At 30.6% G+C, this 24,739-nt stretch overlaps 1 protein-coding gene across 5 annotated transcripts in view; it reads left to right on the top strand.

The window, feature by feature from the left end:
- LOC134721517 (hemicentin-1-like) overlaps nucleotides 1-24,739 on the top strand; it is a 42,681-nt gene that overhangs the window by 3,318 nt on the left and 14,624 nt on the right. For 3 of the 5 annotated variants that reach the window (XM_063584595.1, XM_063584593.1, XM_063584596.1), the window contains exons 2-11: nucleotides 4,667-4,966; nucleotides 9,018-9,329; nucleotides 12,375-12,677; nucleotides 14,161-14,463; nucleotides 15,945-16,247; nucleotides 17,731-18,033; nucleotides 19,516-19,818; nucleotides 21,302-21,604; nucleotides 23,086-23,388; nucleotides 23,587-23,892. In XM_063584595.1, coding sequence (XP_063440665.1) covers nucleotides 4,667-4,966; nucleotides 9,018-9,329; nucleotides 12,375-12,677; nucleotides 14,161-14,463; nucleotides 15,945-16,247; nucleotides 17,731-18,033; nucleotides 19,516-19,818; nucleotides 21,302-21,604; nucleotides 23,086-23,388; nucleotides 23,587-23,892 — 3,039 coding nt within the window. The remainder of the gene's footprint in view (nucleotides 1-4,666; nucleotides 4,967-9,017; nucleotides 9,330-12,374; nucleotides 12,678-14,160; nucleotides 14,464-15,944; nucleotides 16,248-17,730; nucleotides 18,034-19,515; nucleotides 19,819-21,301; nucleotides 21,605-23,085; nucleotides 23,389-23,586; nucleotides 23,893-24,739) is intronic. The other 2 variants (XM_063584594.1, XM_063584597.1) reach the window with 2 other exon arrangements.

Here is a 24,739-nt window from a genome sequence, read left to right as displayed (position 1 = left end):
TTCAATGTTTTCTTAATATATTCACTCAGTCTAAATAAGTATAAATTGAATAAATAAAGCTAGAGTATGGTAAAAGCATAATCATTTTCTTTTGAAAGTATTTTTTTAAAGACTATAACATAGTTATTTCTGCTAAATTTGTCCAATTATCGTCTTGATACTTGTATGATTTTATGAAATGTATACGGTTCTATGAGGTAAATATGATATTTTAAAATTATCCCGAAAGAACATAAAAATGACATAATGCTTAAAACGACAAACGACAAATGATTGCAATGTTCATTTTTTACCTTTTGACCTTGTTTCAAAGATAATGCATCATTTCCTTTTTTTTTTTTAGGTTTATATATTTTATTGAAATCTTTACACTTGTTAGTTTAAAACATCGATTACCGGTACCTTATCCCGGCCTCGTTAACATTAGTAATGCTATTTATATACACAGGAGTTAGTGGTTGTTAGTAATATTCACCAAATATATATATAATATACCGGTATAAATACATGTAAGTTAAATGCTAACAAATATAAAGATGGTTCGACATAAATGTCTTATATAACAAACAAAAAATAAACATGTCTTCATAAATGACATACTATTTAGTTTTGGATTTTAAGGAATCAAACAAAGATTATAAATCAAGAGAAGTTTCATTTCTTTTTCTCTTTCGTCTCTCTTCCCTCCCTTTTTAAAGCAATAAATGTTTAAATGATTTTATTAAATTTTAACTCCTCCCTCACAAGAAAATAAAATATAAATAAATAAAATAAAAATAAATAACTAAGATAAGCCATTAAACACACTAAAGGTCATTAAGAAATAAGAAAGCAAAAAAAAAAAAGAAAAAAAAGGAAAGGGTAAAAATTTATGAACTTTTCTTATCCATAGTTTTGTTCCAGAGGGAACAAGTATTATGCGGAACAAATATATGTTCACACACACATACATTACTTGATTATGTACATACATTGTAGTTATTGTTTACAATTATATGCATCAAAGAATTGCTCTATCATACTCTATGTTGGAAATATATATTGTAATGGGGTCCAACATTTTTCATTTACATCAATATTATTATTTTTCTTTGCAATATAATATTCATATGACTGATATTATTTTATTCTATTTTTAAAACCAAACATATTAGGAGTAAGTTCCTTAAACTTACATTTATATTTAAAATTTTTTGCTAATATAAATAAAAGATTCATAAATAAGCTCTCTGAATAGAAACCAAGGAATATCTGTTTTTTACTGATGGCAAAATCCCTGCTATACAATCTTATTTGCTGTAATAATGATGACCAAAATTGATATGTTATTGGACAATCATAGAAAAAATGTACAATAGTTTCGTCATCAAGTTTACAAAATGTACATGAACTAGAATCTTAATTCTTTATCTTGTACAAAAAAAGAGTTTTTAGGAATTATTTAGAGCAGTATTTTGTATTGAAAGGTTTTTAAGTAGGTATCTTTGCAAGACTTCCTTAGTAGCATAAAATATTTTTGCCAATTATCAATTTCTGAGTCGATCAACTGCTCTCATTTCTGAAATTTTTCAAGGGGAGGTTGAAATAAATGATCAATAAGACTCTTATACACAAATTTTGGTTTCTTATTATTAATAAATCTGAGTACAAAAAGCATCAGAGATGGTGACATTTTCAATCTGTTGAGAATCACAATATTCTTTTATGTGATCTTTAATAAATTTTGGAATATTGGAGATTAGACTTTAATATTTTAGAAAATTATTTGTAAGAATCTTATGTCTTATCTTTTCAAATGTAAAGAAGTCTTTGTTTTGACTATTTACAAGGTCGTTTATATACTGTACACCAAAGGCCTTCCATTGCATATAAATAGTGTAATCTGAAAGTGGCACACCATTTAAAATATCTAGCGATAATATATCATTTGTACAAGCCTTAGTATAAGGCTTTGCAGTATGTAAGCAAAATAAAACATCTTTCCAAAAAAGATTTTTAACAAAGCCATGAATTTCTAGCAGTTTTTCTTTTTGTAAAGAAAAGACTCTGTCACCACCAAATTTGGTTAATTCAGACAGTAATAATGTCTGCCATGATCCCTCTAAATTCAAAAGAAGTCTTCTGACCCAGCTTATATACAGTCCGCCAAAAGTTAAGCACCACCTATTTTTATTGCATATATTTTTTTGCAAATTAAAAAAAATCAATTATTCCACGAAAAAAAGAAAACAATCATATAGCAATTTTGCTTATGTATACCATAAACAAACCAGAAATGTAATTTTAGTCACTTATAAAAGTTTTATGCATGTAGGTTTTCCGTTCATAGAAATAGTGTAAATAACACAATTCACTTACTATTGAATTCTGCAGTGATGGAATCCTTTTTTTTTTCATTAGCGGCGAAAAAAAAAAAAAAAAGTCATCGAACAATATAAAATAGAGTCTTATGTTAGGTAGGTTTATAAAAGTCCTCAACTAAGACATTTTTTTGTAAGAGTCGTTTTGAAATATTTCACTCGACTAAACAAAAGATGTCACTATTTTATTTTAATTTCTACAAACGTGTCCATGCTAGCTTTTAGTTACTCGTTTTTATGATATATTTAAGGCGTTTAGAGAAACTGGCAGCGAAATTCGTATTACATTTGTCAAGGCAAACAACTAACAATCTTTGTAAAATGTCAAATAGTTTTTTTCTAAAGTGAATTTTGATTGGTTAAATGTTTCTCAGTGATGTCCTGCCATGGCTTTGTTTGAACTTGTTTGTTAGCTTGTTGGTAATGAATGTTTGTTTCTAATATTTAATTAACTGTGCATTTGTATTCAGATATCGCAGATCAAATTTATTCGTTCATTGTGTAATTATACGTTTTTTGATTGAGTTAAGTCTGCCAATTGATATTTTATCGTGTGTTTTTCACTGTTGTGATGTTATGCTATTGTTTCAGAAAAAAGGAGGAGGGTTGAATCCATTAAAACGTTTAATCCCGCTGCAAATGTTTGCATCTGTCCTAAGTCAGGAATCTGATGTACAGTAGCTGTCGTTTGTTTATGTAATATATACGTGTTTCTCGTTTTGTTTATATAGATTAAACCGTTGGTTTTCCCGTTTGAATGGTTTTACACTAGTAATTTTGGGGCGCTTTATAGCTTGTTGTTCGGTGTGAGCCAAGGCTCCGTGTTGAACGCCGTACTTTAACCTATAATGGTTTACTTTTTAAATTGTTATTTTGATGGAGAGTTGTCTCATTGGCACTCACACCACATCTTCCTATATCTATATGTTGCTGCAATGAAAATAATTCATTGTCAAATTATTTAACATATCTCTTTATTTCGTGTATAACATATTTTTTAGCATATATGAAAATAAAAGAAAAGGGTGATTTACATTTTTTTGGTTTGAAGTTCTACGTTCAGATATTTGATTTTCAAATAACTGATCCACACCTACTGTACTTGAACTTTGGTGGATAATTCTCTCATTGAATATCATACTTTTTTTAAAAGCGGAAAAATAGAATACTGATATGTATGAGAAAACAATCTATTCAAAACAAATAAATGTCCATTTAGTTTATGAAGATTTAGGATGAAATATTCTTTTGATGGATATAACGTTAGGCCATATAGGTTTTATGTCTGTTTTCTGATACGTCAGTTTAATGCAAATAAGAAGTGCATATAAACATTTATCCTTATAGAACAGTTATACATGAGATACAGTACCTGGCCGAAAGTACTCGTCATCCTTACTTGATTGCTATATATTTCATATAAATACACATTTGTTTAGAAACAAATATTTTCAAGACATTTACAGTTTAATTTTTATCAACCTTTAAAGATGTTAAATTGTCTGAAGTACGTTTGTTAATTTGGTCATGTTTTTGTCTTTAGCTGTGTGTGTGTTCTCTTGACGCGAACGAATGCAATTCAATTTTATAATTTAATTTGGTTGAATATATAGCGAATTTCTGAACAGAAAAAAAAAATATTTGTGTTTGTTTTGTGAAAATAATGAAAATGATCCACACGAAAAATACAATCAAAATAACAATAAACATGTGTCAATTAAGCCTCAATTGGTACCAAGTTACTTTAAATCGAACAAAAAAGATCACAAAAAAAATGTATTTTTTATCCCAATATATAGCGAAAAATCTCTATCGACGAATAAATATGGCCACACTCTGTATTTCGTAGTTGTGATCACTTCGAGTCATCATCGCGTCAATTCTACAAATCACGAATTGCATTTGAACGGACGAAACACCTATTACAGCAATATGAACAAGCATAACTAGATACTGTTTTAATCAACATTAATATTGTATACAGGTCTTAACCTCTCTTTGTAACATTACACAAAATAGGTTGCTATGTATGAGAATTTATTACTTCAAATGATATCATGCTTTCATGTAATTATATTGAATTAAAATATCATTTCGAAAAAAAATCTAGTTTTCTTCACTTATCATACACTTTTAACGAATGACATTAATCATAATCATTCTTAAAAATTTCTAAACAGATTCAACCTCATGTCGTTTTTCGGAATTTAGAGATAAAATAACTATAGTACTACTGTGTATAATGCAATTTACAAATCTATGAACTTAACAACTCTCAATGTTAACGATTTAAATTATATTTATAGCTTCATCTCAGATTCCTCCTGGATCACCAGTCATCGACGGACCTCAAGTCATAGTTCTTAATTCACAGATAACATTAACTTGCACGTCTCCCAGAGGTGATCCCCCACCGTCAGTGAAATGGTTCTTCGACGACTCGGAAATAACAACTGGCATTTCTACAACTACTGCTGGTACAGCAGTGACAACATCTCTAACGTTTACTGCTACCAAAAATTATCATTTAGAGTTTTTAGAGTGTCAGGCTGAAAATGGTGTTCTACAAAACCCACTTTCTAATACTAAATATATTGAGGTACACTGTAAGTTTGACTTTTATATATTAGGATATTGTACACTGTAAGGTTTAGTATATCGGTAGCTACAGTTTGTTTGTTGTCTAGTAAACTGCATAACGTGAAACAATAAAAAAAAAAACTCAGAGTGACGTCATTTGGTATTTTAATGCATCAAATGAATTGGTGTATTGAATTTTTTTTTTAACCTCCATGTTTTATTTTGTAGTTATATGCATATACATTGTTACGACACCTTTGCAATTTGGTGTTGCCATTTTTGTAAATACAATAGCCTATAGGAATACACATTATATCTCAATAGATAAATATTTTTTGTCCTTTGTATTTTATAGCAGGTGTTGATAATTTCAGCATCATATTGGCTTCTGACTAGGTACCGGTGCATACATGAAGCGGGGTTAAACATGTTTAGTAACCTTTCCCTATACCTTCAACCAATTAAAAAAAAAAAAAACAGCTACGCACAGTAAAATTATGTTTAAAAGAAGTTTAATGACTAATATATACCATCAGTAGTTTTTTCTTAAATATGTCACCTAGCGTTCGGTTTGATCTTTTGATAATATTTAAACATTGAAGCCCCGGTATCAACAGATCAATGTCGTTGCAATATCGTGCAAAATGTCAAAAAATATTTCGAGGGGTCACCTCAGCTACGATTTGTCCACGATGGTCCCACGTTGGGTACAGGAAAGGAACATTATGCCATTGTACTGCCGTTTGTTGTGCAACAGTCATACGGCAGTTGTTAGTTCTATGTGGCTATTTATCAGGTTTTCATGTCATGGGATGCGCGTATTACAGTCGTGTCACTGTCGTACGACTGTCGAGCATTGGGCGACTCTCAGTAAAAGCCCTTGAAACAGGCTAGGCGTCATCCGCATGACTCAAACCAAATCACAACAGATTCCCGTTCCAACTCTTGCATCAGTACCAAAACATCAGCCGCCGTTCTATTCATGGCATAACCCACCAATGTCGCTGGTTCCTATTATATTCATGGGCTCGAATCAACGCTAACAGGACGATATTATGCTCTTATCGGAGTCCTGCAAGGTGCCTATTCGGCAGGACCAGGCGTAATCGCTCTGGTGGAGTAGTCATCCTTTTTAAACGGCAAACGGTATATTTTTCCAAACATTCATTCCCGCAAATTGTATTGCTATAAATAAAATGAAAATATGTGGCACGACGAACGTACCATTGTCATTAATTTGACAGATAATAAAAGTGCGATTTTGTAGGAAATCTGATATTCGTGAGACATTTCTACCGTATCACGAGTTTCTTACGACAGACGTGATATTGTCGTACGACAGTCGAACGATTATTTTACTAAAATTATTTGAGTTGGTACCCATGACAATGTGTTTATCTCACGGCTGTGGAAGACACTTTTACGGCAACAACAAGACTGTGCCACAAACAAATTGAAGAGCACAAAAGGTGCATGTCCATGTTTCGTCCCACGGCACACGAAAGCGCCAGTATGCTTAAGATATCATGCGACTGTCATATGACGATCACAGATGATCCGTGATTTGACCAAATAATAGATTCTATGTCGGGGTGCTGCATAGATGAGTCGTGGATTCGTTGTGACCAGGACTTTACTGAACAGTCTTAAAGTTAAAAAAAACATATCACCAAGATAGTTGTACTTAACGGTAGTCTGTAATAAATGTCCCCTTATTTAAAACTTTTCTTCGTATCATGTCATACGAGATGGACAGAACTATTTTCGAATTCTAAGTGTATATGTCAAATTGTCTTACGAACACTATGCATCATGCAAGTCATTGACATCAATGCAGTCAATCTATTAATGTTGTTGCAAGGCATTTAAGGGAGCAGGTTTGGTATCATTAGACCGTTTAATCCCGCTTCAAATGTTTTCACCTGTCCTAAATCAGTAATCTGATGTACAGTGGTTGTCGTATGTTAATGTAGTTCATACATGTTTCTTGTTTTGATATAGATAAGACCGATGGTTTTCCTGTTTGAATGGTTTGCCACTAATAATTTTGAGGACCCTTTATAGCTTGCTGTTCGGTGAGAGCCAAGGATCCGTGCTGAAGGCTGTACCTTGACCTATAATGATTCACTTTTATAAATTGTACATAGTACTTAGATGTAGAGGTGTCTCATTGACCCTCAAACCACATCTTCCTTAATCTATTTAAACAATTCAGAAACCAAAATCATCTTGATTATCAAAGTGAGAGTATTGTATCATATTTAATCAAAGAAATTTATATGTATTTTGCTTGTAGATAAATCATCCCATTAAACAATTCTTTCAAAGTGTTTTGATCATAATGAAATGATTACATGCATGTTTCATTATAATACATCATTTTGATTGACTAATAGCAATCCTGCGTTTATCTGAAATTGACCATCATTTCGAAATGAAGTGAAATTCATAATACATGTAACACGAACTTTCAGAATGAGGTGCAGACTGAGGTAAATATAAAAACAAAGAACAAATGTTGGCACATTTAAACATTGCTAACACCATTTTACTACAGTTTTTCGTGATATATGTCATTATTTGAACAAGACAACCATTTCTGGTGTACAAAAATTACTAATATCAAATGGCGGTAGATGATTAAGAGGAAGATATATTTGCATTTTTATTCAACTCATACAAAAATAAAAGTATGTTTATCTTAATATTATTAACATCTTTTATAAAACTTATTATCTAAAGTCAATTATAATGACTGATTGTAAATAACATTGGATTATTTCTCATAAAGATGAAGAAAAAACAATGCAAACAAAATTGTAGAAACTTGATCAATACATTTTATGAAAAACAACCAATCCTGATGCACAATGAGCAAATAAATAAAATGGTAGTTCAGGATTTCCATTATGATAAAAAAAAAATAGATGCCTTTTTTTTTTAAGTTAGTGCATCTTTCTTCTGATAATAACCACGTTTTACATCAAATAAATTAAAGGCAGTTATAACTTCTTTCAATATAAATTACATAACCATGTACTTGAGTCGGTCAAGGACAGTATCTATATATCAAAGTGTTACAATAAGCAACGATCTTGACTAGGGGTCCCATATTGATAATATGACTTCAAAGTCAAATAAAACTCTAGGAGTTTTACGTAGAAATATAAAAAAATAACATTATTCTGTACTAATGTTCTATATCTTCCAGATTCAACGTAAAATACAGATAATTCGTAAAAAGTAATAGCTAGGTAGGCGACACAGTGGATTACAAATAAACGAATAAAGGTGTCTTAGTCGAGGTCTGCGTATATGTCTTGTAAATACTGTGCATATAATTCGTTTATCGATCAATTGCTGACTGTTGTCACAGTTACTCTAATACAGTTTATTGAACTATCTAGCGAATTCTATGGGTAATCGATTACCGTTCATTTATCGATCAGTCCAACAACCGTCACCCATTTTTTTAGCCATGGTGTTGTTTTCGATCCGTGAGTGTAAATATCCCTCTGTTATCTTTCGCCACTCGCTTACTTTCTGACGATAATTTTACCTGATTTTATATTATCTCAAGTGTCTAGTATCCCAAATAGATATTGAAGGGATGCAATAAATATAATAGTGATATTATCAATTCATTACGAGAATGATATTACATTCACTCGAAAGGAAATAAATAAGTCACACATATTTCGAGAAAAACAGTTTGCAGCTATATATTCGCATAACATCTTTTTAAAACGGCTTCAAAAGGGATAACACAATTACAACCATATTTATGTACACTTTTTGGTATAAAATATCGTTCATGAATTTGATCTGATAAACAGGTACTTGATCTTTCACTCTTATTTTCAAACATTCTCATTAGATTTTTTTTGCAACAGTTACTTTTGTTAAACATGTTAACGTACATGTGTCTTTACAAGAATGACTATTCAATCACTTTTTTCTAAAGTAAGAGTAAAACTGAGATTAGAGCAGCGCTACAGAAAAAGTTATCCCAACTGTTCAATATTATATGCAATCAAGTTATATTGATTTCGTAGTTTTACATAATATGTTGAATAGTTTCACCAGTATCAGCAACGTTGACTGGACCATCCACTTTGACACCAGGACAACAAGGCATATGGACATGTATTTCTGCTAATGGTTATCCAGCTGGTGTAATGACCATGAAAAATCAAAATAATAATACTCAGTTTACTACTGAGTTTACATCTTCCAGTGTATTAGATCAAAAATCCTTTGATGTTACTGGTACCCTTACCTGGAGCCCCGTAATTGTTAACAATGGAGATACCATTTGCTGTGATGTAACACATACAACTACACTAGGAAGTACTCCACAGACAGTCTGCAGACAAATTACTGTCTCTTGTGAGTATTTTTTATTTCAATAATAACTGCTTATTTATTGCAGAGAATACATGAATAAATTAAGACTAGTATTGACCGTCAGCACGTTAGACGATGGCATTATTCTAATGTATTTTAACACATTTTCATTTAAAATTGGCTACTAGTATTCATAATTTACTAAAAATAAAAGTCACTGTAAGACATTGTAAAAATTCAATACTTTTTTCTTCAAAATTACAGGCGAACTAGACTAACACTGACAATTATAAACACAGCAGTATCACATAACAAAAAAAAATCAATATGCAGTGGAAGTTATAGTTTAAATGGTTATTTTTCTACATTCTCAATCATTGATAAGAATGTATGGTTCTCCAACCAAGTCTGCAAGCTTAAATTATCAGACACTCAAATAGTATAACAAGTTAAGATAAACACGTGTTAACACTTTATAGTTACTGTTTAAAAAAACAGACACATTTAAAAAATGTTTTATATTTACGAAAATATGTGAAAGGATAGGTTTCGCAAAATTAAATTTTTGCAGTCTTACATGTCTTAATCTAAATACCATCATTTGACTGAGAATTATCTGAAACTGTATTGATTACTCTCGCATATTTTTTAATTTTTTAACACTCGTAATCACAAATACATGCCACATTTGTAGTACTTACGACAGTGAGAAAAACTATATTTACATAAAAGTGAATGGATCTAATCATCAATGAGAACTTTATGATACAATTTCAAACACATTATTGATTGAAACAGAGTAAACTTTTAGTTTTTTTATTATCTTCCCTTTAAGCTTATTATTATTCATGACGTTTGTTTCACGAGTTCCTAGCCTATCTTTTAGACTGGAGCAATCACAAAATGGGTTCGATGGTGAGGTATCAAACAGGATATGCAAACTCATCATCGAAAACAGGTTGGGATGAAGGTTGGTGTCTGTAATAACATTAAAATCCGCTGCATTTGTTTCGTTCTATTAGTTATAAGTGATGAAACTGTTGTTCAGAGGTTTATCGTCTGTTGCTGTGGTTCACCAGTGTTTCTCGTTTTTTTAAATATAGATTTTACTGTTAGTTTCCTCTTTGAGAGGTTTTACACAGTGTGAGTCAACGCTCCAGTGTTGAAGGCCATTTTTTTTTACCTATAATAGTTTACTTTTACATCTTCTCATATCTATTGACAATGCCACAGCAAGTAACTAAAAACAAACAAAAAAGTATATAAATAACACCATACAGAAAAAGTAATGAACAACACAAACCGTCCCAAAAACCTGGAGTAATATCATAAGCTAAAGAAGGGTAAAATAAAATCTATTGGGAACTTATCTGCATGTTCACAGCTGATATTTTTCTGTCATGTTTTGACACTTTTTGTATTGCCTGAATCTTAAAAAGACTGGAACGTCCGAAAAAGGTGGTTATGTGAATATCGATAATCCAGGAGTAATAACAGATACATTTGCCTATGTAAGATACATTTACAAATGTTGATACTGATGAACATATAAAAGGGAATTATAAAGATAAATTAAAGTTATACAATATATAGCATATTAATCTATTGCAATAAAAAATCATAATATCTAATAAAATTTGTAGATTTAGCTAACTAAGTCCTTATATTTGTATAAAGTAACATTCGTTTATAGTGGGAAATAGTTTTAACGTTGATTCAGCTACAATTAAAAATTGCTTGCCGTCCCTCTCTGTGATTACCGTGAGATATCGCTGGTTCATTTCGCAATCAATCTATCATCAAGAGAAGATAATTAATTCGATTTTCATTCATAGTGTTTTTCAAAAATGATGAAAGGTTCTTTATATTGGTATGTAATCATTTTAAGCGTTTCAAATTTATGAAATCATATTCGTACATCAGGAATTTTGGGTCCTCAATGCTCTTCAACTTTGTATTTGTTTGGCTTTTTAACTATTTTGATTTGAGCGTCACTGATGAGTCTTATGTAGACGAAACGCGCGTCTGGCGTATAAAATTATAATCCTGGTACTTTTGATAACTATCAATGTTTTTGATACACCATTAACAAAAACTGAAATATATTGAATCGATACAATTTGCAATTATTCGAAATTATATCAGAAACATAAACTTCATTATAAAATAATGAACCTGTTAAGGGGAGAGAATACTCGCATAACTTTTTCGAATTCACATATAATACAACGAAATGTCACTCTTGCATACAAATGGCACAACAATAGAATATTTTTACTGTGCAATCGTCCGCCACCTTCAATGATGATTCTAAATTATAAATATAACCAAAAGTTGTTAATCTATAGATAGTGAAGACTAATGAAAGCTAACCCACTGTAAAAATATTTTTTTGCAATTTTTTAAAACTTCCTCAGACAAATGCTCGAGTCACTTGACTTTCAAAGCTCAAAATTAACTTTTTTACACAATGTTTGAACAAAATAGTCAAATATTATTCGCTGCTCAAAGTGTAAAACGCAATAAAAATCGTATGCTTGCACCTTCCTATAGAAATACGGATTTAATTAAGTCCTGAACATTTCGACATTTCATCGTATATTTATATAAAAACCGGTTTTAACCAAATCACAAGTACGTGTTAAGATCCGACTAAATACCTATTTCCCGATATAGTCAGGTAAAATTGCTACAATATATCATTACTATAGATTTTATAGGTATCTTTACTTTATTTGTTCATAGCAAAACACACTTTTTCTTATGCAAATATATGCTCTGAAATAACTTAATTTTTCATTGTGAATTTGAAAAAAAGACAACTCAATATTAGCTCCACAATGTGAAAAACTGATATCGTATAAAATGCCACGGCATGCGAAAAAGAAAAAAAATCAATAAAGAAAAAGGAGGGCCTAATTTGAAAAAAAAAAGTAAATTTACGAAAAAAGATGTGACTGATATGAATTACGACAATCATTTAACTGCTGAATGTTTTTGTTAGCATAAATGTATCAGACATGTTAGATTTGTATATATGAAATACAATTAAGTCTTATATAACATGCTTATCAATTCTCTTCTCAGACGCTCCGAGTGTCAGTTTGATCCATAATGCAATGAATGTAGACTTCGGAAATAATGTGACCATTGGGTGTGTTATCTCAGCTAATCCATCTCACACTTCTGTTTATTGGAAGAAGATTTATGGAGTACAAGCGATAACTATTGACATGACAAACATAAACAAATATGGTGGTGGAACATTGGCGTCACCATCACTTTATATAATCAGCGCTGATACAAGTGATGCTGCTGATTATATCTGTTTTGCTACCAACTCTTTTGGAACTGGTCAAAGTAGTCAAGGAACTCTAACTGTTCAAGGAAGTAAGTTATTTCAATTATTGTGGGCACTTAGTTAATAGCTTTTTAAGAATATTTTAAAGTATCTTGAAACTCAGAGTATAGCAGGAAACATGTTTTCCAGACGATTGTAAAGTTGTAGAAGAGGTGTATATTTATTAATCTATTGCAATAAAAAATCATAATATCTAATAAAATTTGTAGATTTAGCTAACTAAGTCCTTATATTTGTATAAAGTAACATTCGTTTATAGTGGAAAATAGTTTTAACGTTGATTCAGCTACAATTTAAAATTGCTTGCCGTCCCTCCCTGTGAATACCATGAGATATCGCTGGTTCATTTCCCAATCAATCTATCATCAAGAGAAGATAATTAATTCGATTTTCATTCATAGTCTTTTTCAAAAATGATGAACGGTTCTTTATATTGGTGTGTAATCATTTTAAGCGTTTCAAATTTATGAATTCATATTCGTACATCAATGTTTTTGATACACCATTAACAAAAACTGAAATATATTGAATCGATACATTTTGCAATTATTCGAAATTATATCAGAAACATAAACTTCATTATAAAATAATGAACCTGTTAAGGGGAGAGAATACTCGCATAACTTTTTCGAATTGACATATAATACAACGAAATGTCACTCTTGCATACAAATGGCACAACAATAGAATATTTTTACTGTGCAATCGTCCGCCACCTTCAATGATGATTCTAAATTATAAATATAACCAAAAGTTGTTAATCTATAGATAGTGAAGACTAATGAAAGCTAACCCACTGAAAAAACTTTTTTTGCAATTTTTTAAAACTTCCTAAGACAAATGCTCGAGCCACTTGACTTTCAAAGCTCAAAATTAACTTTTTTACACAATGTTTGAACAAAATAGTCAAATATTATTCGCTGCTCAAAGTGTAAAACGCAATAAAAATCGTATGCTTGCACCTTCCTACAGAAATACGGATTTAATTAAGTCCTGAACATTTCGACATTTCATCGTATATTTATATAAAAACCGGTTTTAACCAAATCACAAGTACGTGTTAAGATCCGACTAAATACCTATTTCCCGATATAGTCAGGTAAAATTGCTACAATATATCATTACTATAGATTTTATAGGTATTCTTTACTTTATTTGTTCATAGCAAAACACACTTTTTCTTATGCAAATATATGCTCTGAAATAACTTAATTTTTCATTGTGAATTTGAAAAAAAGACAACTCAATATTAGCTCCACAATGTGAAAAACTGATATCGTATAAAATTCCAAGGCATGCGAAAAAGAAAAAAAAATCAATAAAGAAAAAGGAGGGCCTAATTTAAAAAAAAAAAAAAAGTCAAGTTACGAAAAAAGATGTGACTGATATGAATTACGACAATCATTTAACTGCTGAATGTTTTTGTTAGCATAAATGTATCAGACATGTTAGATTTGTATATATGAAATACAATTAAGTCTTATATAACATGCTTATCAATTCTATTCTCAGACGCTCCGAGTGTCAGTTTGATCCTTAATGCAATGAATGTAGACTTCGGAAATAATGTGACCATTTTGTGTGTTATCTCAGCTAATCCATCTCACACTTCTGTTTATTGGAAGAAGATTTCGGGAGTACAAGCGATAACTATTGACATGACAAACATAAACAAATATGGTGGTGGAACATTGGCGTCACCATCACTTTATATAATCAGCGCTGATACAAGTGATGCTGCTGATTATATCTGTTTTGCTACCAACTCTTTTGGAACTGGTCAAAGTAGTCAAGGAACTCTAACTGTTCAAGGAAGTAAGTTATTTCAATTATTGTGGGCACTTAGTTAATAGCTTTTTAAGAATATTTTAAAGTATCTTGAAACTCAGAGTATAGCAGGAAGCATGTTTTCCAGACACTTGTCAAGTTGTAGAAGAGGTGTATACTTATTAATCTATTGCAATAAAAAATCATAATATCTAATAAAATTTGTAGATTTAGCTAACTAAGTCCTTATATTTGTAAAAAGTAACATTCGTTTATAGTGGAAAATAGTTTTAACGTTGATTCAGCTACAATTAAAAATTGCTTGCCGTCCCTCTCTGTGATTACCGTGAGATATCGCTGGTTCATTTCCCAATCAATCTATCATCAAGAGAAGATAATTAATTCGATTTTCATTCATAGTCTTTTTCAAAAATGATGAACGGTTCTTTATATTGGTATGTAATCATTTTTAGCGTTTCAAATTTATGAAATCATATTCCTACATCAATGTTTTTGATACACCATTAACAAAAACTGAAATATATTGAATCGATACATTTTGCAATTATTCGAAATTATATCAGAAACATAAACTTCATTATAAAATAATGAACCTGTTCAGCGGAGAGAATACTCGCATAACTTTTTCGAATTGACATATAATACTACGAAATGTCACTCTTGCATACAAATGGCACAACAATAGAATATTTTTACTTCGCAATCGTCCGCCACCTTCAATGATGATTCTAAATTATAAATATAACCAAAAGTTGTTAATCTATAGATAGTGAAGACTAATGAAAGCTAACCCACTGTAAAAATATTTTTTTGCAATTTTTTAAAACTTCCTCAGACAAATGCTCGAGCCACTTGACTTTCAAAGCTCAAAATTAACTTTTTTACACAATGTTTGAACAAAATAGTCAAATATTATTCGCTGCTCAAAGTGTAAAACGCAATAAAAATCGTATGCTTGCACCTTCCAACAGAAATACGGATTTAATTAAGTCCTGAACATTTCGACATTTCATCGTTTATTTATATAAAAACCGGTTTTAACCAAATCACAAGAACGTGTTAAGATCCGACTAAATACCTATTTCCCGATATAGTCAGGTAAAATTGCTACAATATATAATTACTATAGATTTTATAGGTATTCTTTACTTTATTTGTTCATAGCAAAACACACTTTTTCTTATGCAAATATATGCTCTGAAATAACTTAATTTTTCATTGTGAATTTGAAAAAAAGACAACTCAATATTAGCTCCACAATGTGAAAAACTGATATCGTATAAAATGCCACGGCATGCGAAAAAGAAAAAAAAATCAATAAAGAAAAAGGAGGGCCTAATTTAACAAAAAAAAAGTCAATTTACGAAAAAAGATGTGACTGATATGAATTACGACAATCATTTAACTGCTGAATATTTTTGTTAGCATAAATGTATCAGACATGTTAGATTTGTATATATGAAATACAATTAAGTCTTATATAAAATGCTTATCAATTCTCTTCTCAGACGCTCCGAGTGTCAGTTTGATCCTTAATGCAATGAATGTAGACTTCGGAAATAATGTGACCATTGGGTGTGTTATCTCAGCTAATCCATCTCACACTTCTGTTTATTGGAAGAAGATTTCGGGAGTACAAGCGATAACTATTGACATGACAAACATAAACAAATATGGTGGTGGAACAGTGGCGTCACCATCACTTTATATAATCAGCGCTGATACAAGTGATGCTGCTGATTATATCTGTTTTGCTACCAACTCTTTTGGAACTGGTCAAAGTAGTCAAGGAACTCTAACTGTTCAAGGTAGTAAGTTATTTCAATTATTGTGGGCACTTAGTTAATAGCTTTTTAAGAATATTTTAAAGTATCTTGAAACTCAGAGTATAGCAGGAAACATGTTTTCCAGACACTTGTAAAGTTGTAGAAGAGGTGTATATTTATTAATCTATTGCAATAAAAAATCATAATATCGAATAAAATTTGTAGATTTAGCTAACTAAGTCCTTATATTTGTATAAAGTAACATTCGTTTATAGTGGAAAATAGTTTTAACGTTCATTCAGCTACAATTAAAAATTGCTTGCCGGTCCCTCTCTGTGATTACCGTGAGATATCGCTGGTTCATTTCCCACTCAATCTATCATCAAGAGAAGATAATTAATTCGATTTTCATTCATAGTCTTTTTCAAAAATGATGAACTGTTCTTTATATTGGTATGTAATCATTTTAAACGTTTCAAATTTATGAAATCATATTCGTACATCACTGTTTTTGATACACCAATAACAAAAACTGAAATATATTGAATCGATCAATTTTGCAATTATTCGAAATTATATCAGAAACATAAACTTAATTATAAAATAATGAACCTGTTAAGGGGAGAGAATACTCGCATAACTTTTTCGAATTGACACATAATACAACGAAATGTCACTCTTGCATACAAATGGCACAACAATAGAATATTTTTACTTCGCAATCGTCCGCCACCTTCAATGATGATTCTAAATTATAAATATAACCAAAAGTTGTTAATCTATAGATAGTGAAGACTAATGAAAGCTAACCCACTGTAAAAATATTTTTTTGCAATTTTTTAAAACTTCCTCAGAAAAATGCTCGAGCCACTTGACTTTCAAAGCTCAAAATTAACGTTTTTACACAATGTTTGAATAAAATAGTCAAATATTATTCGCTGCTCAAAGTGTAAAACGCAATAAAAATCGTATGCTTGCACCTTCCTACAGAAATACGGATTAAATTAAGTCCTGAACATTTCGACATTTCATCGTATATTTATATAAAAACCGGTTTTAACCAAATCACAAGTACTTGTTAAGATCCGACTAAATACCTATTTCCCGATATAGTCAGGTAAAATTGCTACAATATATCATTACTATAGATTTTATAGGTATTCTTTACTTTATTTGTTCATAGCAAAACACACTTTTTCTTATGCAAATATATGCTCTGAAATAACTTAATTTTTCATTGTGAATTTGAAAAAAAGACAACTCAATATTAGCTCCACAATGTGAAAAACTGATATCGTATAAAATGCCACGGCATGCGAAAAAGAAAAAAAATCAATAAAGAAAAAGGAGGGCCTAATTTAAAAAAAAAAAAAAGTCAATTTACGAAAAAAGATGTGACTGATATGAATTACGACAATCATTTAACTGCTGAATATTTTTGTTAGCATAAATGTATCAGACATGTTAGATTTGTATATATGAAATACAATTAAGTCTTATATAACATGCTTATCAATTCTCTTCTCAGACGCTCCGAGTGTCAGTTTGATCCATAATGCAATGAATGTAGACTTCGGAAATAATGTGACCATTGGGTGTGTTATCTCAGCTAATCCATCTCACACTTCTGTTTATTGGAAGAAGATTTCGGGAGTACAAGCGATAACTATTGACATGACAAACATAAACAAATATGGTGGTGGAACAGTGGCGTCACCATCACTTTATATAATCAGCGCTGATACAAGTGATGCTGCTGATTATATCTGTTTTGCTACCAACTCTTTTGGAACTGGTCAAAGTAGTCAAGGAACTCTAACTGTTCAAGGAAGTAAGTTATTTCAATTATTGTGGGCACTTAGTTAATAGCTTTTTAAGAATATTTTAAAGTATCTTGAAACTCAGAGTATAGCAGGAAACATGTTTTCCAGACACTTGTAAAGTTGTAGAAGTGGTGGATATTTATTAATCTATTGCAATAAAAAATCATAATATCTAATAAAATTTGTAGATTTAGCTAACTAAGTCCTTATATTTGTATAAAGTAACATTCGTTTATAGTGGAAAATAGTTTTAACGTTCATTCAGCTTCAATTAAAAATTGCTTGCCGGTCCCTCTCTGTGATTACCGTGAGATATCGTTTGTTCATTTCCCAATCAATCTATCATCAAGAGAAGATAATTAATTCGATTTTCATTCATAGTCTTTTTCAAAAATGATGAACTGTTCTTTATATTGGTATGTAATCATTTTAGACGTTTCAAATTTATGAAATCATATTCGTACATCAATGTTTTTGATACACCAATAACAAAAACTGAAATATATTGAATCGATCAATTTTGCAATTATTCGAAATTATATCAGAAACATAAACTTAATTATAAAATAATGAACCTGTTAAGGGGAGAGAATACTCGCATAACTTTTTCGAATTGACACATAATACAACGAAATGTCACTCTTGCATACAAATGGCACAACAATAGAATATTTTTACTTCGCAATCGTCCGCCACCTTCAATGATGATTCTAAATTATAAATATAACCAAAAGTTGTTAATCTATAGATAGTGAAGACTAATGAAAGCTAACCCACTGTAAAAATATTTTTTTGCAATTTTTTAAAACTTCCTCAGAAAAATGCTCGAGCCACTTGACTTTCAAAGCTCAAAATTAACGTTTTTACACAATGTTTGAATAAAATAGTCAAATATTATTCGCTGCTCAAAGTGTAAAACGCAAAAAAAATCGTATGCTTGCACCTTCCTACAGAAATACGGATTAAATTAAGTCCTGAACATTTCGACATTTCATCGTATATTTATATAAAAACCGGTTTTAACCAAATCACAAGTACTTGTTAAGATCCGACTAAATACCTATTTCCCGATATAGTCAGGTAAAATTGCTACAATATATCATTACTATAGATTTTATAGGTATTCTTTACTTTATTTGTTCATAGCAAAACACACTTTTTCTTATGCAAATATATGCTCTGAAATAACTTAATTTTTCATTGTGAATTTGAAAAAAAGACAACTCAATATTAGCTCCACAATGTGAAAAACTGATATCGTATAAAATGCCACGGCATGCGAAAAAGAAAAAAAATCAATAAAGAAAAAGGAGGGCCTAATTTAAAAAAAAAAAAAATCAATTTACGAAAAAAGATGTGACTGATATGAATTACGACAATCATTTAACTGCTGAATATTTTTGTTAGCATAAATGTATCAGACATGTTAGATTTGTATATATGAAATACAATTAAGTCTTATATAACATGCTTATCAATTCTCTTCTCAGACGCTCCGAGTGTCAGTTTGATCCATAATGCAATGAATGTAGACTTCGGAAATAATGTGACCATTGGGTGTGTTATCTCAGCTAATCCATCTCACACTTCTGTTTATTGGAAGAAGATTTCGGGAGTACAAGCGATAACTATTGACATGACAAACATAAACAAATATGGTGGTGGAACAGTGGCGTCACCATCACTTTATATAATCAGCGCTGATACAAGTGATGCTGCTGATTATATCTGTTTTGCTACCAACTCTTTTGGAACTGGTCAAAGTAGTCAAGGAACTCTAACTGTTCAAGGAAGTAAGTTATTTCAATTATTGTGGGCACTTAGTTAATAGCTTTTTAAGAATATTTTAAAGTATCTTGAAACTCAGAGTATAGCAGGAAACATGTTTTCTAGACACTTGTAAAGTTGTAGAAGTGGTGAATATTTATTAATCTATTGCAATAAAAAGTCATAATATCTAATAAAATTTGTAGATTTAGCTAACTAAGTCCTTATATTTGTATAAAGTAACATTCGTTTATAGCGGAAAATAGTTTTAACGTTCATTCAGCTTCAATTAAAAATTGCTTGCCGGTCCCTCTCTGTGATTACCGTGAGATATCGCTGGTTCATTTCCCAATCAATCTATCATCAAGAGAAGATAATTACTTCGATTTTCATTCATAGTCTTTTTCAAAAATGATGAACTGTTCTTTATATTGGTATGTAATCATTTTAAACGTTTCAAATTTATGAAATCATATTCGTACATCAATGTTTTTGATACACCAATAACAAAAACTGAAATATATTGAATCGATCAATTTTGCAATTATTCGAAATTATATCAGAAACATAAACTTAATTATAAAATAATGAACCTGTTAAGGGGAGAGAATTCTCGCATAACTTTTTCGAATTGACACATAATACAACGAAATGTCACTCTTGCATACAAATGGCACAACAATAGAATATTTTTACTTCGCAATCGTCTGCCACCTTCAATGATGATTCTAAATTATAAATATAACCAAAAGTTGTTAATCTATAGATAGTGAAGACTAATGAAAGCTAACCCACTGTAAAAATATTTTTTTGCAATTTTTTAAAACTTCCTCAGAAAAATGCTCGAGCCACTTGACTTTCAAAGCTCAAAATTAACGTTTTTACACAATGTTTGAATAAAATAGTCAAATATTATTCGCTGCTCAAAGTGTAAAACGCAATAAAAATCGTATGCTTGCACCTTCCTACAGAAATACGGATTAAATTAAGTCCTGAACATTTCGACATTTCATCGTATATTTAGATAAAAACCGGTTTTAACCAAATCACAAGTACTTGTTAAGATCCGACTAAATACCTATTTCCCGATATAGTCAGGTAAAATTGCTACAATATATCATTACTATAGATTTTATAGGTATTCTTTACTTTATTTGTTCATAGCAAAACACACTTTTTCTTATGCAAATATATGCTCTGAAATAACTTAATTTTTCATTGTGAATTTGAAAAAAAGACAACTCAATATTAGCTCCACAATGTGAAAAACTGATATCGTATAAAATGCCACGGCATGCGAAAAAGAAAAAAAATCAATAAAGAAAAAGGAGGGCCTAATTTAAAAAAAAAAAAAAGTCAATTTACGAAAAAAGATGTGACTGATATGAATTACGACAATCATTTAACTGCTGAATATTTTTGTTAGCATAAATGTATCAGACATGTTAGATTTGTATATATGAAATACAATTAAGTCTTATATAACATGCTTATCAATTCTCTTCTCAGACGCTCCGAGTGTCAGTTTGATCCATAGTGCAATGAATGTAGACTTCGGAAATAATGTGACCATTGGGTGTGTTATCTCAGCTAATCCATCTCACACTTCTGTTTATTGGAAGAAGATTTCGGGAGTACAAGCGATAACTATTGACATGACAAACATAAACAAATATGGTGGTGGAACAGTGGCGTCACCATCACTTTATATAATCAGCGCTGATACAAGTGATGCTGCTGATTATATCTGTTTTGCTACCAACTCTTTTGGAACTGGTCAAAGTAGTCAAGGAACTCTAACTGTTCAAGGAAGTAAGTTATTTCAATTATTGTGGGCACTTAGTTAATAGCTTTTTAAGAATATTTTAAAGTATCTTGAAACTCAGAGTATAGCAGGAAACATGTTTTCCAGACACTTGTAAAGTTGTAGAAGTGGTGTATATTTATTAATCTATTGCAATAAAAAATCATCATATCTAATAAAATTTGTAGATTTAGCTAACTAAGTCCTTATATTTGTATAAAGTAACATTCGTTTATAGCGGAAAATAGTTTTAACGTTCATTCAGCTTCAATTAAAAATTGCTTGCCGGTCCCTCTCTGTGATTACCGTGAGATATCGCTGGTTCATTTCCCAATCAATCTATCATCAAGAGAAGATAATTAATTCGATTTTCATTCATAGTCTTTTTCAAAAATGATGAACTGTTCTTTATATTGGTATGTAATCATTTTAAACGTTTCAAATTTATGAAATCATATTCGTACATCAATGTTTTTGATACACCAATAACAAAAACTGAAATATATTGAATCGATCAATTTTGCAATTATTCGAAATTATATCAGAAACATAAACTTAATTATAAAATAATGAACCTGTTAAGGGGAGAGAATACTCGCATAACTTTTTCGAATTGACACATAATACAACGAAATGTCACTCTTGCATACAAATGGCACAACAATAGAATATTTTTACTGCGCAATCGTCCGCCACCTTCAATGATGATTCTTAATTATAAATATAACCAAAAGTTGTTAATCTATAAATAGTGAAGACTAATGAAAGCTAACCCACTGTAAAAATATTTTTTTGCAATTTTTTAAAACTTCCTCAGAAAAATGCTCGAGCCACTTGACTTTCAAAGCTCAAAATTAACGTTTTTACACAATGTTTGAATAAAATGGTCAAATATTATTCGCTGCTCAAAGTGTAAAACGCAATAAAAATCGTATGCTTGCACCTTCCTACAGAAATACGGATTAAATTAAGTCCTGAACATTTCGACATTTCATCGTATATTTAGATAAAAACCGGTTTTAACCAAATCACAAGTACTTGTTAAGATCCGACTAAATACCTATTTCCCGATATAGTCAGGTAAAATTGCTACAATATATCATTACTATAGATTTTATAGGTATTCTTTACTTTATTTGTTCATAGCAAAACACACTTTTTCTTATGCAAATATATGCTCTGAAATAACTTAATTTTTCATTGTGAATTTGAAAAAAAGACAACTAAATATTAGCTCCACAATGTGAAAAACTGATATCGTATAAAATGCCACGGCATGCGAAAAAGAAAAAAAATCAATAAAGAAAAAGGAGGGCCTAATTTAAAAAAAAAAAAGTCAATTTACGAAAAAAGATGTGACTGATATGAATTACGACAATCATTTAACTGCTGAATGTTTTTGTTAGCATAAATGTATCAGACATGTTAGATTTGTATATATGAAATACAATTAAGTCTTATATAACATGCTTATCAATTCTCTTCTCAGACGCTCCGAGTGTCAGTTTGATCCATAATGCATTGAATGTAGACTTCGGAAATAATGTGTCCATTGGGTGTGTTATCTCTGCTAATCCATCTCACACTTCTGTTTATTGGAAGAAGATTTCGGGAGTACAAGCGATAACTATTGACATGACAAACACAAACAAATATGGTGGTGGAACAGTGGCGTCACCATCACTTTATATAATCAGCGCTGATACAAGTGATGCTGCTGATTATATCTGTTTTGCTACCAACTCTTTTGGAACTGGTCAAAGTAGTCAAGGAACTCTAACTGTTCAAGGAAGTAAGTTATTTCAATTATTGTGGGCACTTAGTTAATAGCTTTTTAAGAATATTTTAAAGTATCTTGAAACTCAGAGTATAGCAGGAAACATGTTTTCCAGACACTTGTAAAGTTGTAGAAGAGGTGTATATTTATTTTTTGAATTCCTACACTTATACTGTAATTTTTGCTGTTTATTACTCCTTGGTACCGTTTCAGTAATACCAATTGTCACTGTAACAACATCAGCGTACATGGTCAATGTTGACAGCTCTATCACTCTAGAGTGTCAAGTTACTGCAGACCCAACTCATAATTCAGTATATTGGCAGAAAGTTATAGGAAACAATACAGAAACTTTAACTATAAATGGTGGAAAATACAACGGATCATCAGTGAGCAATCCTAATCTTACTATTTCAAATACTCAGTTTAGTGACGCTGGATCATACTACTGTTATGCAAGAAATATGTTGGGAGTGGGATCTAGTACTCAGATCATATTAGCTGTCACTGGTACATGGAGTGAGTATTATTTCAACTTTTGAATATCAGATTTATCAAATTAACGTGTTTGTAAACTGATTATACTAATTGTTGATTGCACATTTATTTCCATTATTTAGTTGTTAGTATAACATCATTTAATGTAAAACCGACCACTCCCTGATGCTTTTTATGTCAGCGTTCTTTTGTAGATTGAATTAAGTTTAGCATTAAGTTGTATTTGAGGGTTTTTTTTATTTTTATCCCCGAGATTCTAATTACATCCAATTGTTAAATGTTTAACTTGAAAGCATAAAATTGTTTGCTATTTTTAAATGGTTTGCAAAATGACAATATAAGTTTTTATGCACATTTATTTGAAATAGAAATATAGATTTATCATTTTTAAGGGTCAGCTGTTAAAAAATGTTGGAACTAATCTTGTCTAAAACTTGTATTTAGAAAATTGCATTTCCAAGAGTCAAATAAATCAGTGTATGCATGCGCAAACACATGTTATTTTATTTAGAGTATGGGTTTATTTATAAAGCAAAAAATGCAGGTCATATTAAAATTCACAATGAAGGTAGGTTGAACACAAAATTTTACGCAGATGAGATGATTTCAGCATTTCAAATTGTAAACCCACGAAATCCACGAAAATTTGTATCAAACAAAAATTTTAATGAATCTACGGTAGTGTGATTAGGGCGGTGATATTTTTCTGTCATGTTTTGACACTTTTTGTATTGCCTGAATCTTAAAAAGACTGGAATGTGCGAAAAAGGTGGTTATGTGAATATCGATAATCCAGGAGTAATAACAGATACATTTGCCTATGTAAGATACATTTACGAATGTTGATACTGATGAACATATAAAAGGG

The sequence above is a fragment of the Mytilus trossulus genome, chromosome 6 (genome assembly GCF_036588685.1).
Source record: "Mytilus trossulus isolate FHL-02 chromosome 6, PNRI_Mtr1.1.1.hap1, whole genome shotgun sequence".
NCBI classification, from domain to species: domain Eukaryota; kingdom Metazoa; phylum Mollusca; class Bivalvia; order Mytilida; family Mytilidae; genus Mytilus; species Mytilus trossulus.
The sequence above is the reverse complement of the archived record's forward strand: the minus strand, read 5'-3'. Positions and strand labels throughout refer to the sequence as shown.